The sequence below is a fragment of the Larimichthys crocea genome, chromosome III, assembly GCF_000972845.2.
Source record: "Larimichthys crocea isolate SSNF chromosome III, L_crocea_2.0, whole genome shotgun sequence".
NCBI lineage: Eukaryota > Metazoa > Chordata > Actinopteri > Sciaenidae > Larimichthys > Larimichthys crocea.
In genome coordinates, this window is record NC_040013.1 from 1,682,907 (window position 1) to 1,699,884 (window position 16,978).

At 41.4% G+C, this 16,978-nt stretch overlaps 2 protein-coding genes across 16 annotated transcripts in view; both read right to left on the reverse strand.

Annotated features, from left to right (window-relative positions):
- ep400 (E1A binding protein p400) overlaps positions 1 to 2,054 on the reverse strand; it is a 24,655-nt gene extending 22,601 nt beyond the window's left edge. For 8 of the 10 annotated variants that reach the window (XM_027275538.1, XM_027275576.1, XM_027275554.1 and 5 more), the window contains exon 1: positions 1,838 to 2,054. The gene's annotated coding sequence lies outside the window, so the exon portion shown is untranslated. The remainder of the gene's footprint in view (positions 1 to 1,837) is intronic. The other 2 variants (XM_027275563.1, XM_027275571.1) reach the window with 1 other exon arrangement.
- A 1,073-nt stretch (positions 2,055 to 3,127) lies between these two features.
- Positions 3,128 to 16,584, reverse strand: ulk1a (unc-51 like autophagy activating kinase 1a). Of its 6 annotated transcripts, none has more exons than XM_027278079.1 (28): positions 16,474 to 16,584; positions 16,138 to 16,335; positions 15,235 to 15,327; positions 15,110 to 15,151; positions 13,793 to 13,825; positions 13,672 to 13,708; positions 11,737 to 11,910; positions 11,586 to 11,659; positions 11,401 to 11,502; positions 9,954 to 10,012; positions 8,121 to 8,203; positions 7,984 to 8,034; positions 7,805 to 7,893; positions 7,566 to 7,722; positions 7,422 to 7,482; positions 7,254 to 7,343; positions 7,044 to 7,169; positions 6,846 to 6,961; positions 6,438 to 6,538; positions 6,216 to 6,340; positions 6,012 to 6,127; positions 5,784 to 5,891; positions 5,047 to 5,201; positions 4,782 to 4,957; positions 4,579 to 4,697; positions 4,233 to 4,390; positions 4,020 to 4,155; positions 3,128 to 3,933 (listed from the first exon to the last, which is right to left on the reverse strand). In XM_027278079.1, the coding sequence occupies exons 2-28, from the start codon at positions 16,225 to 16,227 to the stop codon at positions 3,890 to 3,892; spliced, it is 2,715 nt and encodes a 904-aa protein (XP_027133880.1). In that variant the 5' UTR covers positions 16,228 to 16,335; positions 16,474 to 16,584; the 3' UTR covers positions 3,128 to 3,889. The 6 variants fall into 6 exon arrangements, 5 of the variants coding, with proteins under 5 accessions (XP_027133880.1, XP_027133881.1, XP_019115041.1 ...); XM_027278080.1 differs by having other exon boundaries at positions 16,509 to 16,571; XR_003462303.1 differs by having other exon boundaries at positions 4,233 to 4,319; positions 16,138 to 16,577.
- Between the last annotated feature and the right edge of the window lie 394 nt (positions 16,585 to 16,978).

Genomic DNA, 16,978 nt, shown 5'->3' on the forward strand with positions numbered 1-16,978 from the left:
TAACGACTATGACCCATCTTTACGTCAGTGTACACCAGATGAACGGGGTGGCCAAAATATTAGAAACACCTCTGCAAACTACAACCGCAATAATAAACAACAACAGAGATTAACAGATTTTGCAAGAGGTACCTTTATAACAGAGGGCTCATCACCCAGTCCGTGTATTAAAACGATATTTAAATCTTAAATAAATACACACAGTCATATAGTTATATTACAATATTTTGGGCAGTGCGCTTTGAGCTTGACAGATGGTGTTGTTGATGAACACACACCTTGCTTTAACAGCATTCTTTACCGTAATATAACTACTACACCTGTTTAAAATCGCCTTTTCCTTCTGATTCACTTGCATTGTCCTATTCTAACCTGTGTTTAATGTTGTATTCTTGTAATTTGATACTTGTATGGTTCCTCTTGTTTGTTTTTGTTATTTTCTGTCTACTCTGGTTTATTGTACGGTGTCCTTGGCTGACAGAAAGGCGCCTATGAAATAAAATGTATTATTACAACCCATCTTTACGTCACCATACCTATGTGAACAGGGTGGCCAAAATATTATAAACACCTCTCAGTATAGTCCAGTTTAACACCTCTGCAAACTACAACCGCAATAATAAACAACAACAGAGATTAACAGAGATTTGACTGCCCCAAATATTCACCTGAATTACACTTGGTGCATTAAAACTACATTTAAATCTTAAATAAATACACACAGTCATATAAAATACAGTAATAGTACGCTTCAAGCTTGACAGGTGGTGTGTTGATGAACACACACCTGTACTTCTTTACCGTAATGTCACTACTACACCTGTTTAAAAACACTGTTTCCTTCTGATTCACTTGCATTGTCCTATTCTAACCTGTTTTTAATGTTGTATTCTTGTAATTTGATACTTTTATGGTTCTTTTGGTCTACTCTGGTTTATTGTACGGTGTCCTTGGGTGACAGAAAGGCGCCTATGAAATAAAATGTGTTATTACAACCCATCTTTACATCAGTGTGCACCATATGTATGTGAACGGGGTGGCCAAAATATTAGAAACACCTCTCAGTATAGTCCATATAGTCCTACAACCTCAATAATAAACAACAACAGAGATTTTGCAAGAGATACCTTTATAAATGTCCCCAAAATATTCACATGAAATACACTTAAACTATATTTAAATCTTAAATAAATACAGTCATAGTACGCTTCAAGCTTGACAGGTGGTGTGTTGATGAACACACCTGTACTTCTTTACCGTAATGTCACTACTACAGCCCATCTTTACCTGTGTGTGCACATTATTTACGTACAGCAGACTTAACCTGCAGCTGTCCGTCAGACAAAGCGTCACCTGCGTGCTAAACAAAAGGTGATCTGACGTTACTGACGGTGAATTCACGGCCCGTCGCTGTGATTTAAAGGGTCGATTAATTAATTAAAGTTCCCGTTTATACGCTGCAATAACCGACGGTAGATTCACAGCTTAAAACATTAAAATAATAATAATCACTGACACGCAGAGACATTTCCCGAGCAGCGGCTTTAAATTCATTGTTTGTTGTTACGCCGTTTGCGTTAGCTCCGTTAGCTGCGCCAGCTGATTTGTGTCATTTTTAGGAATATCCACAAACAGGCGTGAGTCAGGGTGACACATTCACTCCTGTCGGGTCACAGATATTAAAGTGTAACGTCCAGAATGAAGCTGTCTGAGCCGGTTTCGTTATTTACGCTCAGCCTCGCTGACGGGACGCGTGCTAGCCGCCGCTAACGGCGTTAGCTTGTTATTGCTAACACGGATAAACACATTTAAATTAAAATGTAAAGGTGTTACTTACAGGGGCTGGGGGGCTTCTGTAGATGTTTCATAAATCCTAAGTCATATTTACAATGAAGTCACATGCTGTAACGAAGTGTTATCCCGCCGGAGAAATAAATAAATATCGATATTTCTGATGCTAGCGGCTAGCGGGAGCTAACTTCATTCAGCAACATGGCGACCGCAGCAACCTTTCGAGTGACCCGGATGTAGTTCAATCTACCAGGAAGTGAAAAGGCGGGAACGATGACGTTAGCTTAGCGAGTTAATATTAGCATTATTAAAGTAAAGCGGTATAAATGTATTAATGCACAATTTAACTATGTTTACATGCATGTATAGTCACCTTAAAATAAGAATATTTTTGTTTTTGTTACTTAAAAAATAAAATAAATATTTACAGCGGGAGAGGGTCCCCTTTCATGGAGCCGCCATGTTGAAACACCATGTTTCTACAGTAGCCCAGAACAGACAAACTAGATAGATAGATAGATAGATAGATAGATAGATAGATAGATAGATAAACAGATAGATAGATAGATAGATAGATAGATAGATAGATAGATGGATAGATAAACAGAGAGATAGATAGATAGATAAACAGAGAGATAGATAGATAGATAGATAGATAGATAGATAGATAGATAGATAGATAGATAGAGAGATAGAAAGATAGATAGATAGATAAACAGAGAGATAGATAAACAGATAGATAGATAGATAGATAGATAGATAGATAGATAAACAGAGAGATAGATAGATAGATAAACACTGAACATACATTATTAAAATTAACCTGAGATAAATCTAAATGTAATATGTACAGAGAATAAAATATTTCCAGAGAATTAAACATTTGCATAGAAGATAAATATATAACTGTGTTAAGAAGTTAACCCATGCTTAACATCTATACAAAAACTATATAAAAAAAATAGAAAGTGACTGTAGAAATAAAAATGTTTGTCCAGGGTCCTGCATCCATCTTCTTGCTGCTTCCTCCCCCAGCAAACCACAGCACAGAGCCCAGAACAAACTAAACAGTGACTCCAGACAGGGCCTTTCAAGTGTTTCTCCTTTACAATAGGAAGGTGTGATTGCAATGCAGCGATTAGTCCACTAGATGCAACTAAATTCTACACACTGGACCTTTAAAAAAAGCTTTGGAATCTGAAGTTTTTAACAATAAATATTTATTTTTATCACACAGTGTTTAACAACTCATTTTGGCAAATTTGACTGGCAGTCAAAATAAAAGTAGAAAAAAAGGCAATTTGATAAATTCTAACAAACTTCTTTTTTTTTTTTTAAACCACTGAAATTTACACAAAATTTGAATCTGTAATTGTTTGTCGGGCTAAAATCGTGTACAAACTAGTTGAAAACTATTGTGCACACATACACGCAAACAGCAGATAAACATGAACATCGTGACATGCAGTTAAAGTACCTCACTGACTGAATACATCACCACCTGAGGGAGGGAATAGTTGGATCAGTGAAAAAACTTAACTCTCATTCAAATATCAAAATATAGTCTATACGACTGTAAGACAATTATTCTGCATGAGGTCAAACATAACCTTAATTACTTTTACATCCACTACTCTGCTGTGATGAAAAATGTACAAAGCGCAGGCACAGTTTTACTATTTCTGCTACGACTTTGCAATATTTGGTCATCTCATCCAAAATATTCTGTCTCCTATTGGCCGGAGGACTTAAACTGTACACATAACACAAACTAAACAATCTTTGTTTCAAGTAAAACACTTTTAAAAACCCATTATTCTATGTGCAAATCAGTCTGTAACAAAACAAAACAATCATAACACAAATCTATCTTCAAGAACTTTTCAAGGACTTCCAGCCGTTTCTGTGCATTTATGTAAAAGATTTCCAGACTGTGCGGTGGGATAAAGAGCAGATGCAGCTCCAGTGGTCATTTCCCTTTAAGACAGATCAAGTGCTTGCGTGTACTGACAGCCTGGGGAAGATCCATCCACATTTTGAAGGTGGAGATGGGTGAGGGAAGATAATGCAGGAGCAGCCGTGGAGCTCATGGATACTGTTAGGTCTGCAGAGCGGAAAGGCGTCGCTGGATGCACTGCTTACCTGTGAACAACAGAGATATTGAAAAGTTCTGATTAGAATAAAATGTGCAATCAGTTAATACGTGCTCTGATTGTGCTGCCACGTACATTTATCTATGCTGTCGATGTCCTTTTGCCCCGTGATGATTCTGGACAAACCCTCCATCAGCAAAAGGGCTTTATGGTAGCGCTGGACTGACGCCGTGCCGTAGTGGAACATCTCATCTAAAGCAGCAGACTGTACCTGAATGCACACACACACATATTAAGATGCATACTGGAGTGAATATCACAACATCCCCTGCTGGGTGGTGAGCTCACCATGTGCACAGTGTGAGTGTAGATGAGCTTCTCTGCTGTGAGTCCGTTGAAGCGGTCCATGAGCTTCTGTTTGTCCATCAAGAAGGTCTGCAGCCGAAGGTTGAGGGAGCGACAGTATGTTACACAGCTCTTGTATAATTCATTCAGCTTCCTGATCACTGCACAAGGAGACATGGATGAGTCAAGTTGCTTACGCACGTCTGTTCTCACTCTATGTAACTTTGGGCTCAGACGCCGAGCTGGGCTGACTGCTGCTGGACTAGGCAGTGATATCAGCTGCTGCTGGGGACCTGGTTGATGTTTGGCTGTTAAAGTAATGTCATCACAAGTCTAGTCTCACTCTCACCTTGTTTGACTGTAGCAGAGGGAAGGAGCCGGCCTTGTTTGATGTTCTCTTTGGCAGCGTGGAGCGCTGATGACAGAAACTCTTCAGCCTTCATGTACAACACTAACTGCTCCGCATAGCTGCAAAACAGGAAACAGAAAGTTATTTCCCAGAGAAGGTTTGTGAAGGAAGGGTACTCCTCCTGCGAGGTTCATGCGTCTCACCTCCATTCTTTGCTCAGAAGGCTGATCTGATCCGTCACCAAGCTCTGCTCCAGAAAGGAAACATCAGGACTGCCGATGGCACCCGGCCCTGGATCCTTAGAAGAAGCCAGCTCCATGACACAGTGGACAAAAGCCAAGGTGAAGCGCAGGTCACTCAGAGCGTCCGTATGAGCCTGCTGTGAGGAGAAACGATACAATACTCAAAGTGGACTCTCAGTTAGTCTGTAACCTCGCCTCACAGTGTCATCACGGTATTCATCTGTACCTCCATCAGTGTGTCCTCAGGCAGCTCTGGAGGGTGGAAGACCAGACTGCTGTGTGGAGTAGCGTCCATGGCTTCAGTCTCGCTGTTCCTACGGCTTCCTCCATGAAGAAGGCGACTGTTGAGTAGCCAGGCTGAGTTCATGTAGCTGGGGGAGCCTGAGTTCAAGACAAAGACGGACAGAGAGAGCATGGGAGTATTATGTGTTGTTTTATATTTAAGGAAAAGTTAACACCAGACTGTAACTTTAATGTGAGGAATCAAAGTTTGTTCTTTTACTTGATGAATGTCAGAATGGTTTACGTCAAACTAAAAGTGGGAACAGACCTCTCCCAAACATCTCTAAGTGCTATTGTTGTTTGTGCTGTTGCTCTGTGAACAAATGACCCACACCACGAAAGAAGCACGTTCACAGAGGAGGTAAATTGAATCTGACACAATTTTATACTGAATCTGGAAACAGGCAAAAGCTATTGTGATGACGTGCACCGCATACATAAACAGAGTTTGAGTAATGTTATTGCTTCACACAAACAAACAGCGTCAGGATGGAGCAGGGTAGGACAGTTTGGAAGAAAACATGAGCAGGAATAGTCTCTTAAATCGAGGAAATATTGAGCAGACAGGATTGTGACATTACACTGTGCAATCAGCCTATACTACATAATGATACGTTAAAACAACAAAGTACTTAAACTGGAGAAATAACGAGATAAAAATATGGTTAAACCTGTATCTACCTGAGAACACCTGAGGGGCGTCTCCTTTGGCTGGAGAACCCATGGTGAAGACGGCAGGAGGAGGGCTGTCTGGGTACGGGAAGCCTCTGTGACAACCAGTAGGTGGAGCTGTAGGAGCAAATAAGAAGTGCAGCCCGGTAAACATTCATTGGTCCAAACTATATTCGCCTATAAAATATGCACTGATGCAAACAGTGTCAGCAGAAATCACGTGACTCGTCCGGGTACCTGTGATATCCATGCTTTTCTCGCAGTTGAGGCTCTCGTCACTTCCCACTTCGAACAGGTGAGCTCCAAAGGCGGCTTTCAGCAGCATGTCGGACAGCCTGCCTGTGCTCAGAGATCTGGACATTCGACACACCGGCAGACATCGAGAGCGTTTAGTCGTTTATCACATGACTTATTCATATATCAACATCAGACTGTTCTGACCTTTTAAAAGGACCCTTGTGATTGGCTGAATTGCTGCTGAGGTCAGTCTGGGAAGCAGGAGACGGGTCGAGGGACTGCAGGTCCAGGACTGTCCTGGCTCTGGTTGGCTTTCTTGATTTAACCTGCTGTTGGAACACGTCCTGATTTATTCTCCAACATGTGCACTGTACAGTTAGATAACAGTCGACTCTACAGCGTGAGCTTCTTGTAGTTATTAGTCACCTTTAGGGTGGAGGTCTCAGCCATGTCAGGAGAGTCGGTGAACAGTCCGGTTCTCGAGCTGAGCGGGAGAGTCTGCTCTGAGGTTTTTGGAGTCATTCCCACTAGAACACAGAGTTTTATACAGATTAAAGCATCAGCCTGTCAGGAGCTTGTTTGGTAAGTCATCAGCACTCACTGGAACACCTTCGCTCATAGCACTGAATGAAACAAGCTGAGGCATGTTCTCTGGGTGTTGTCAAAATAAAAGTAGATGAGTCAAGGGGAGGAAAATCAAACTACACGTCATCACAGAAACACTGCATGTCCTGATCGTGACATTTCAGATGCTGGAACTTGTGTCAACACCCAAAAATCGCACCGACAAATGTAATGTGGCAGAGCTCTGCTTCACAAACACTCCATGTCTACCTTGTGGGGAGGACTGCTGTGGTCGGGCTCCTCCCGTTGCTAGAAATCCTGGACCTGGAGCTCTGCAGCCTCCACAGTGTGGAGAGCTTTCACTGCTGCCTGCACACAGTGTGGCCCTGAATGACATGAGATAGAGTCAGACATGAGGCAAAGGAGAAAGGGTGATAACAAGCCACAGAGGGGAGCAGCTCTACATGCCTGGTGGAGCCGTGCAAGCCGACGGGCTGCAGGTTCTGCTCCATGCGTTGGTAATTTTGGATCTGAGTCGGGACAGGGATGGGCACCGCTTGGCTGCAGGTGCGGCTGACAAGCTCGGCAGGTTTGCTGCGTGGATACACGAGGAAGCAAAGGAGTGAATGATTGTACATAAATCCTGCCAGAATCTAAACCTGCCGGGCGTTCGCTTACCTCGCCAGCTTGGAGGGAGAGTGTAGCGGCGGAGAGGGTGGAGGTGTCTTTCCTGCAGCTCCGAGGCCTTGCTCAGCCAGCGGTGAGCACCTGAAGAAAGATATCTGTTAGCCGATGGAAGATCTAAGATCTTAACCAACTGACAACATATCGCGGTGGAGCACTCACCCGCTGTATATCAGGCAACTCTCGATGGGCGACCCAACGTCTAGCTCACACGTGTATTCACCTGCAAACAGAAAACGTCAGACCTCTTGTGCTGATGTGAAAGACTCGTGCAGAGATCTGTAAAGTGAGGCTTCGACGTCTTACTGGGGAACTGGGCCGGCACCATGACGTATTCCTCGGTGTAAGACGAAGTGTTCCTGCTGTCTTGGTTCGCTATTTCTTTCAGCAGGAAGACGGGGGCGTCCTGTGTCGGGGAATATCGCGCTTTGGGCTGAAGTCGGTGCATCTCTCCGTCGGAATGCTAAAGTAAAAGGACGGTTTGATCAAACATAACGAAGATAAATCACAGAAACAGAAGCAGTATGTCTTGTTGGTGTACATACTTGAGGGGAGGCCAGATGGGATGTGGAGGAGCCGCTAGAGGAACTGCCAGAGCCTGAACTTGGGTAGGAGAGCAGAGGAGCTGCAGAGCCTGTGGAAACACAGAAATGTTGTTGTGTTACAGCTACAACACCTCTCCTGACTCTAAGCTGTGCTCAGACCAGCAGGAGACAGTCCGTACATTTCTTTGCGGATGAGCTCGTCTCCAGGAAAGGATGGTGGAAGAATTCATCTGTGAATGTAAAAGATTTAAGAGATCAGGTCAAATGTAATCATGAAAAATGAGAAGTTGTGAATGTTAAAAAGAGAGAAGCTCACCAAAGCTGATCCGCTCTTTGTGGTTTCTCTGCAGCAGTCTCACCAGGAGGTGTCGCAGGTTACTGGAAGTCTCCTTCGGGATACTAGAAAACACAAAGTTGTCCTGTTTAGATCATGAATCGTGTGCTGATCTAACAAGTGAATTTCTCCAGTGTGGCATCTATAAAGTGTATCTTATCCTCTATGAGAAGACTACACTGAATTTTAGATACTCGGTCATGATAATTACGACGTATTGTCCAAGAAATAAACAATATTATTGTGATTTTAAGATCATTTTAATGCCATAATAATAATTAAGATAATATAGTTTCAAACCTTTAATTCTTTAAAATATGGGGACACTGGAATCAATAAGAAATATTGAAATATCCTAAATAAATAAAACATTAAAAATAAAATACGAACAAAAATAGAGAGAAAAATAATAAAAGAAAAGAACAAAACAATAAATAAAATAGACTCACAGCCTCTGTTAACAACAACTTAACTGAATATTAAAAGGTCCAGTGTGTAGGATTTAGTGGCATCTTGTGGTGAAGTTGCTGATCGTGACCAACAGAATACCCCACGCCTCACAAACTCGAAAAGAACTCCCTATGTGGGCCACGTATTCCAACAGATCCTCTAAACGTTACACACCGGACCTTTAACAGAGGATGCAGTCGTATTGCCACTTTCGTTGAGAGCTGCTGGACTTATTTTTCCAAACTTTGTGGCTGGAATTATGCAGTCAGCGTCAGAAAACACACACACATTAGCCTTGAGTGACATCTTCATTTCATCTGGTTTGTTTGGTGTGTGGAGGAGCTGCCCACGGGGAAATTCAGACACAGAGAGGCCAGAAATGACAGCAGAACATGTGTTGGCAACATTCATGTGTAAATAAACACACATGTAACGTGAAATATCATAATTATCGTGACTCATACACAAGACGATCTGCTGGGTAGATTCATCTCTACGTGAACACGTGTGGTCGCATTTTGTTGCTGATGTCAGCGGTTGTTTAAAAGAAATAATATTTAGGTCAGCTGTGTTTCATGAGCTCAGAGCGAGCTGTAAAATATGTGGATTTTTAATCTAATTTACGGCTTCAGTGCAAAACCTCAGGGCACCATGACAGTCAGACTGTGTGTGTGTGTGTGTGTGTGTGTGTGTGTTTATGTCTGTGTGGAGTTATGTGTGCCATGTGGAAAATGATAGCCGTGCAGGCCACTAGCTGGCAGCTCGGAGATGGTTATATATAGAATGACAAGAAAACAAGAACACACACACACACACACACACACACACACACAGGGTATGTCTTATCACCCAGCTTGATCACAGTGGCAGATAAGCATACACAAGTTGGTACACCATGAAAACAATCCATAAATCCCTCTGAACGCTCTCCAGGTCCATGTTCCGGACACGAGAGCTTCAAAATGACTTTAAACAGCCGAGAGAACGAACAAAGGCAACATGTTTCACATTAAACACACACACACAGACACACACACACACAGACGTGCATATAGATCATGATACATGTGTTAGGTTTCCACCGTGTGAGGGCAGCTGATCGAGAAAGTTCCAGACGATCTTCCACACTGGGAATTATTTTTAGTCGTGGCTTTATCAAGTGGTAATCATACACGTGTGTTTGTGTCTGTGGCATGCGCACACAAACACACAAACATAAGTGTGAAGGCCGACGAACGGTCATTCATCACTGCAGAGAAGACAGATCTTCATCTAATAGCTCATCAGCTTCCTGTGTGTGTATAGTGTGTGTGTACAGTATATATATATATATGTGTGTGTGTGTGTGTGTGTGTGTTGGCTAACTTGGGTAAGAGGTTCCTGTTGCTTTCATAGAACAGCCGGAGCTCCTGCGGGGTGCTGGCCTATAAAAAAGACAAGAAACACATTTAAAAATGTTGGTTCATGACCTGTCCATGTTTTATATCGTCTAAACTACACACCTGTACAGTTTTAGACTATATCTTGCACCATTGTGACGCTTGTGCTACATTTTTACCATGATGACACAGTAACAAACTCACAGGGTGAAAAATAGTCATTACTACATTACGGCATGAGTAATCATGTCATAATTAGAGTGCTGAAATGTATTTCTTTCTCTCGCGTTATACTGTAAATAGTTTGAGCACAACTCAGTTTCAGACTTAAAGGTCGAGCGTGTCAGATTTAATCATCTGTGTATAATCATCTGAGAATAAAAGAGAGCCTTTTATATCTATCTGTCTACAGATGCTGCTGGACCTCGGACTGTTTCTACAGTAGCCCAGAACAGACAAACACTGGCAATCTGCAATTATATCACTAGATGCTACTAAATCCTCCGTATGATCCTTCAAATTAACGGCTTCTGGACGTGGACAGGATAAAACATGGATGTAGTCTCTGTGACATCACCCACAGGTGAGCTGAATGACACCTGGTTGCTCAAACAAACCCACCTGTCAATCAAAGCGTCCACACTCTTAATCCTGCATAACTTTAAGCCTTAATATAATGTGAACAGGTGAGTTGTATATAAATTCACCCTCAGTACAGTTGTCATGAACGGGGAAATTAGCTACAGAGACCAAAACTGTTTTTTGTACCAGGCTGTAAACATGTTTATTTCTGCTGTGAAGTTGGACATTTGGACATGGGGACTTATGGAGACTGACTCACTTCTGGAGCCAGCCTCAAGTGGACGTTAGAGGAACTGGAGTTTTTGGCACGGCCACAGGAGATTGCTACCTGTCTCCAGTCTTTGAGCACGTAAAGTTTACTTACCTACATCTTCCTCAAATATAAAGAACTGGTTACATCACGGTGCATAAATTTCATGTGCCAGCTAAGCAAACATCATCATCAGCAGCAGCAGCAAACGTCGTCTAACCCTTGGACTTAACTCACTGACCCGCCTGACAGAAATAGAAATCTATCTTCCCTCCTGTTGCTTTCAAAGAAACCTCCAACAGTTACAAAAAGTCAAAGGTCTTCGACAACGGACGGAAAAAAAAGCACATCAGCACATGTCAATGTTTCATGTGAGCGGCCACGTGAGCACCAGAAAGTAACACTCACAGGGGGGTGAAGCAATATTTACTATGGCTGCTATGTGTTCATAGAAATGGCTCGCGGCCATTTCCGCTTATCCCTCGTCTGTAAACAAGACTCTTAGCTGTTCCTGCATTTTCCAACTAGCAACACTGGATATGACGGAGAGGCAGGTGGGACAGGGTTGTTGTGAAAGGGACGTATCGTGTGCAGGACTCACGTGAAATGGCGCCTTCCCAGTCAGACACTGGTACACAATAGTGCCGATGCTCCACAGGTCGGCCTTGGCGTCATAGTGCTGGGACATGATGACCTCCGGAGCCTGCGTGCAGACAAACAGCTTGCAGGTCAGGCACATGGTGACAATAAACCCAGCCGGCACCGAGTGAACACGTTAACACTCACCATGTACATGGGAGAGCCGCACAGCGTGGCTGCCATCGTGTTCGTCTGCAGGTGGCGTGCAAACCCGAAGTCAGCTGCAGGAGGAGAGACACAGTTAGACGTGCTCCACGTTCAGTCCCGTCACTCTCTGCCGGGCGGGGGAAGCCCTTACCGATCTTGATGCAGGTGTTGGTGGGGCTGGACCTGCGGCCCTCTGCGTGGCAGAGTAAGATGTTCTGAGGTTTGAGGTCTCTGTGGAGGATGCCTTTGCTCTGCAGGACCTTCATGGCCTGAGCGATCTGCTGCAGGAAGACGCGGATGGTGTCCTCACTCAGCGTGCCCTTAGCTGAGAGGTGAAACACACGAGGGAGCATATACATTTAAAGATTATTGATCTGACTGAGGATGAATCGATTAGGCTGGTGTCATTTTGACTTTTGTAAGCAGGAAGGCCAAATATTCAGTTTCAGTCTCTCAAATGTGAATATTTTCAACTTTTGTCTTGTCTTTTTTTAACATTTTCTAATATTTTAGCAATAATTTCTGTAATTTCTGTCACTTTTTTTACATTTCAAGGCAATTTTCTATTATTTTCTATCATTTAAGTTAGAGTTTTTACATTTAGAGGTTATCTTTTACTATTTTCTATCATTTTAATTTCATTTTTTAATATTTAGAGGCACATTTACACTATTTTCTAAAAATTTAGTTATGCTATTAACACTTTAAGGCAATGTTCCACTATTTATTGACATATTAGTTATATTTTCTGTCATTTTAATTATTTTTCTTAATATTCAGAGGCAAGTCTTTACTATTTTCTCACATTTCAATTATATTTCTAATATTTAGGGGCAATTTTCACTATTTTCTCCAATATAAATTAAGTTTTCAACAATTTTTTAAAGCAGTTTTCTATTATTTTCTTACATTTTAGTTATTTTTTTAATATTTAGAGCCAATTTTCACTGATCTATTATTTTAGTGATTTTTTTTATATTTAGAGACATTTTCAATATTTTCTAAGACTTGAGTTATATTTTCAACATTAAGAGTCAAATTTTCACTACTATTATCGACTATTACTATTTTCTATAACGATTTTCAATTGTTTCATTTTATTTATATTTTCTAATATTTAGAGGATCATTTTCACTTCCACACTCCACATTTTATGGACGTAATGATGAATAAATTCTGAGTTAGAGCTGTTGATCTTCTGATGGAGCCGTCACTCAGAAACTTTAATATTGTGTAAGGCAGGTATTCATCTCTAGTCACATCAGCGTGCGTCACGGCTGTCAGACTTCGTGGAAGAGAATCTTGTTTACGGTGGAGCTTCATTTGGAAATTAATGTCAAGCTCTGCACTGCTCCACCTCCTCCCCCTCTCCCAGTACATCCAGTATTTTTAGCTGCAGTGTTTTTCCACCGGAGGACAGGGGATAAGTGTGTGACAGATGGGTGAGGTCATGTGGGTGCTCCGTGAACCTTTGCCAAGTAGTGATGTGCTGGAGGTGCCTCTTGGCAGGAGGACACAGAACGAGCAAATCTACAAAATAAGAGACGCTTGGCACGGCGGCAGAATTAGAGCAACGCTCTAACATCGGCATTTAAATAGACACATCAACGCCACAGAGGTAAATTTAACTGTGCCCTCTGCCGCCGCGTCATCATCTTTCGAAACAGGGCTTGAAACTTGAGGAGGGGGGGAAGTTTTCAAGTGTGACACTCAAGCGAGAATTTAACTGTGGTGAAATCACAAGACGGCCAACAACACGAGGAACAGAAGCTCATTTTGGACACTTTGGTTTCTACAGAGTTTGCAGGAAAGCTAATTCTAGGGTTTAGTTCGATCTGGGTTAAGCACTCGGGGAGTATTACTGATAATTTACCCGCTGACCTGCTGGAAGCTGAATACTGTGGCTGTTCTGTTCTGCCTCTTCAAAATCCCTGAGAAGCTCAGCCAAGCCTCTGTGCAACAATAAGCTACACGTAATAAACTCAAAGTTCAGTGAGGAGTTTGTTGCTTTGTGTCCAGGTGAAATGGAAAACTTTACAGTAGTGAGCCGGAGCTATATTAAGCCCCCTGCATGTAGAAAACTTACAGTGGAGGTACTCTGCCAGGTCGCCCCCGTTGCAGTACTGAAAAGATGAGAAAGACGAGTCTTAGCAGAAGATCTGACTTGTTAACAGAGCGAACATGACCGCTTCTAACACCGAGCTTACCTCCATGACCAGATACACACATCCTCCCATTTCCTGTTGAAAAAAAAAAAGCTGAAAGTGACTTTCAATAATAAAAACATCACATTTATTTCATATAAACAGTTCCCCAGGCCACGATGACCCCAGCTCATGTCTCAGATTGAGTCATTTCTCTCTTGGCCCGTCACCAGCGGTGCTTCTAGAATCTCTGGACCTCCTGACGGAGGCGAACTCGTGGCCCTCGTCCAGCTCAGCTAGGCTCCCTGAATCATCCAGGACCCCTCCTCCCCCAATCTGGCACCTTCTGCTTCACTGCCATAGATACCAAGCGGTGAGGTGACACAGGGCGGGATAAAGGCTGACGTATCTTTGTACGATTCCCCTTAAATAATCAATAATCAAAATTTAAGGACTTTTCAAGGACTACACTTCACTATTTTTCATCATTTAAAGGCAATTTTCACTATTTTCTAACATTTCAGTTATATTTTCAATCACTTAAGTAATATTTTATAACATTATAACACTATTTTCTATCATTTTAGTTTATTTTGTAATATTTAGAGGCACATTTTTTACTATTCTTTATTGTTTTAGTTATATTTTTTAATATTTCAAGGCAATTTTCACATTTTAGTTGTGTTTTCTACCCAATAGAAGCCTAATTCCTTCAAATTCAAGGATACAACAGGGAATAGTTTGAGACACAGATCCACCTTAAATTTCTATTATTGCACAAAATATAAAAAGTCAGGCACTTTCAATGATGCATGTCTTTTTATGTTTTATGCCTTGACTGTTTCCTAGAACAATTCAAGGATTTCAAGGATCCATGTTAAAGCCAGTATGTGTGTCTGTGTGTTTACCACTTAAATAACAGCTTATATCTGCTGTGATGCAACGTCACTGCAGATTGTAAAAGGTGCACAGGTAAACGCTCCTGCAGTCTGACCTGAGTGAATCACCTGAACTCATTAGCCTTGTGTGTGTCGCCGCTCAGACGGTGTCTGTGTTTTATAAGCTATTGTTTAAACCAGCTGCAGCCTGCCATCTGTCCAAAAGAGTGAGAGATCAGCTCACTCCTGTCTGGACGTCTGGCAGGTGTTAGTAAGGTGAGAAGAGGGAAAGCACGCAAACTCCTGTGCAAACAAACGATTAATGGCATGTGACCTGTTTATTCAGTCTATGGCTGCAGAGGCAGCAGCATCGTGTGCAGAAAACTTTTAAACTACAGCTCCATGCAGCTCATCAAGGTTGCTAACGTCATAAAAAACTACAAAGTCCAGCAGCCAAATGAAGTTTAGCATCGTGTGTGAGCGGAGAGCAGTGCAAACAAACCTGATAGTCGAGTAGTCGAACAATATTCTCATGTTTGAGCTCCTGGAAGAGGTGGGAAGATATTTTTTATTAAAAGAGAAACACAGACAGAAAATCACAGAAAATCTATGAAAACTTTATTTTACCTTCAATATTTTGATTTCTTTGCCCAGCAGAGCCTGAGATTTGGCCAAGTTCTTCTTGTTGATGCATTTCACAGCAACTTCCCAGTCACGCTTCTGGAAACATAAACAAAGAGGTGTGAAACTTAAGGTGACGTGTGTGTGTGTGTGTATATATGTGAGTGTGTGTTCACACACCTTCTTAAACATCAAATAAAGGTCTTTTATGTGTGTTCACACACCTTCTTAAACATCAAATAAAGGTCTTTTAGTTATATTTCTAACATTTAGAGGCAATTCTATGATATTTTGCATCATTTTAGTTACATTTTTAGCAAATATTCACTATTATCTCTCAGTTTTGTTTTTTTTAAAGATTTAGACGTGATTTTATGCTATTTTATATCATTAAAATTATAATATTTAACATTTGCAATGCAATTTTTCACAATTTTCTATATTTTGTTTATGTTTTTTAACATTTAGAGGCAATTCTTCACTATTTTTAACATATTAGTGATATTTCTAACATTTAGAGGCAGTTTTATATAGTTATAGTGATATTTTTAGCAAATATTCACTAGTATCTCTCAGTTTAGTTATTTTTTTAAAGATTTAGATGCAATTTTATACTATTTTATATAATTTTAGTGATATTTTCTAACATTTAGAGGCAATTATTCACTATTTTTTAACATTTTAGTTATATTTCTAACATTTAGAGGCAATTTAATACTAATTTACATCATTAAAGTGATAATATTTAACATTTGCAATGCATTTTTTCACTGTTTTCTATAATGTTGGTTATATTTTTTAACATTTCAGGGCAAATCTTCGCAGCAGTGATGTTTGTGGAAACATAATAAATCTAATAAATGCAGCTTCATGCAGGTGACCCAGCTCGGCCTCAGGTGTGCTCCTCACCTCTCTGTGTCTGCCTTTGAACACCACCGCAAAGGCGCCGTGACCAATCAGGTCCTTCCTGTTGAACTCGAACCTGCCGACTGACTCCATGGACGGTCACAGAAACACAACGACGACGGAGAATCTGCAGGTGAAAGTCACGGACAGGTCCACGACACGCCGGTAAAATCCCATCTCACCGTGTCCACACGTGACGGGCTTCAAAATATCGATGACAACATTGTGCGAAGTTTGAGTCAACAAAGAGAAAAGTTGGTGCGTAGGCAGAAATGACTGGACGTGAACACACGGCTCAGAAGAAGAGTCCTCCGGTACCGACACGAGTTAAAACCTCACCGTTAGTGTGTGTGTGTGTGTGTGTTTCCACGCACCGAGCTCTCGTGTTATTGTTTTCTTCACCGTCAGCTGTGGGACTTATTCATATCTCACGGCGGCGCATGCGCAGACACAGTAGCAGATGTTTCACGGCATTGCACTAAGTGATGGGAAGTTCGGTTCTTTTTAGGGAGTCGGATCATTTGACTCAGAATTATGAAACGGCTCTTCATGTTACCACTTATACCTTTTGATAATTCAGTCAAATTTAGCACTGGTTTGTGATTTGTACACATATATCATTTATATATTAAATACCTTTTTTGTACTGAAGTATTCAAAAGTAAAAATTACATTTTCTAATATCAATAATTTGCTGTAGCCAATTGTTTTCATTGCATTTACAGACTTACTTGTAGAACCACTCTGCTACACAAAGCAGATAGAAACACACTGCTAGGATTTTATTTATGTTGTACTGACTGACTAGAAGCACTTTCAGTCTCGTTGTACCTGTGACCATAGA

Bases quoted from the DNA above. Each gene is read 5' to 3' on its own strand.
- ulk1a (XM_027278079.1), bottom strand. From the start codon at position 16,227: ATGGAGTCAGTCGGCAGGTTCGAGTTCAACAGGAAGGACCTGATTGGT. The intron at 4,958-5,046 runs GTACAGATGAAT...TTCTCCTCACAG, and splicing joins CTGAGGACACACTGATGGAG to CAGGCTCATACGGACGCTCT. The intron at 4,698-4,781 runs GTGAGACGCATG...CCTGTTTTGCAG, and splicing joins CTTCTGAGCAAAGAATGGAG to CTATGCGGAGCAGTTAGTGT.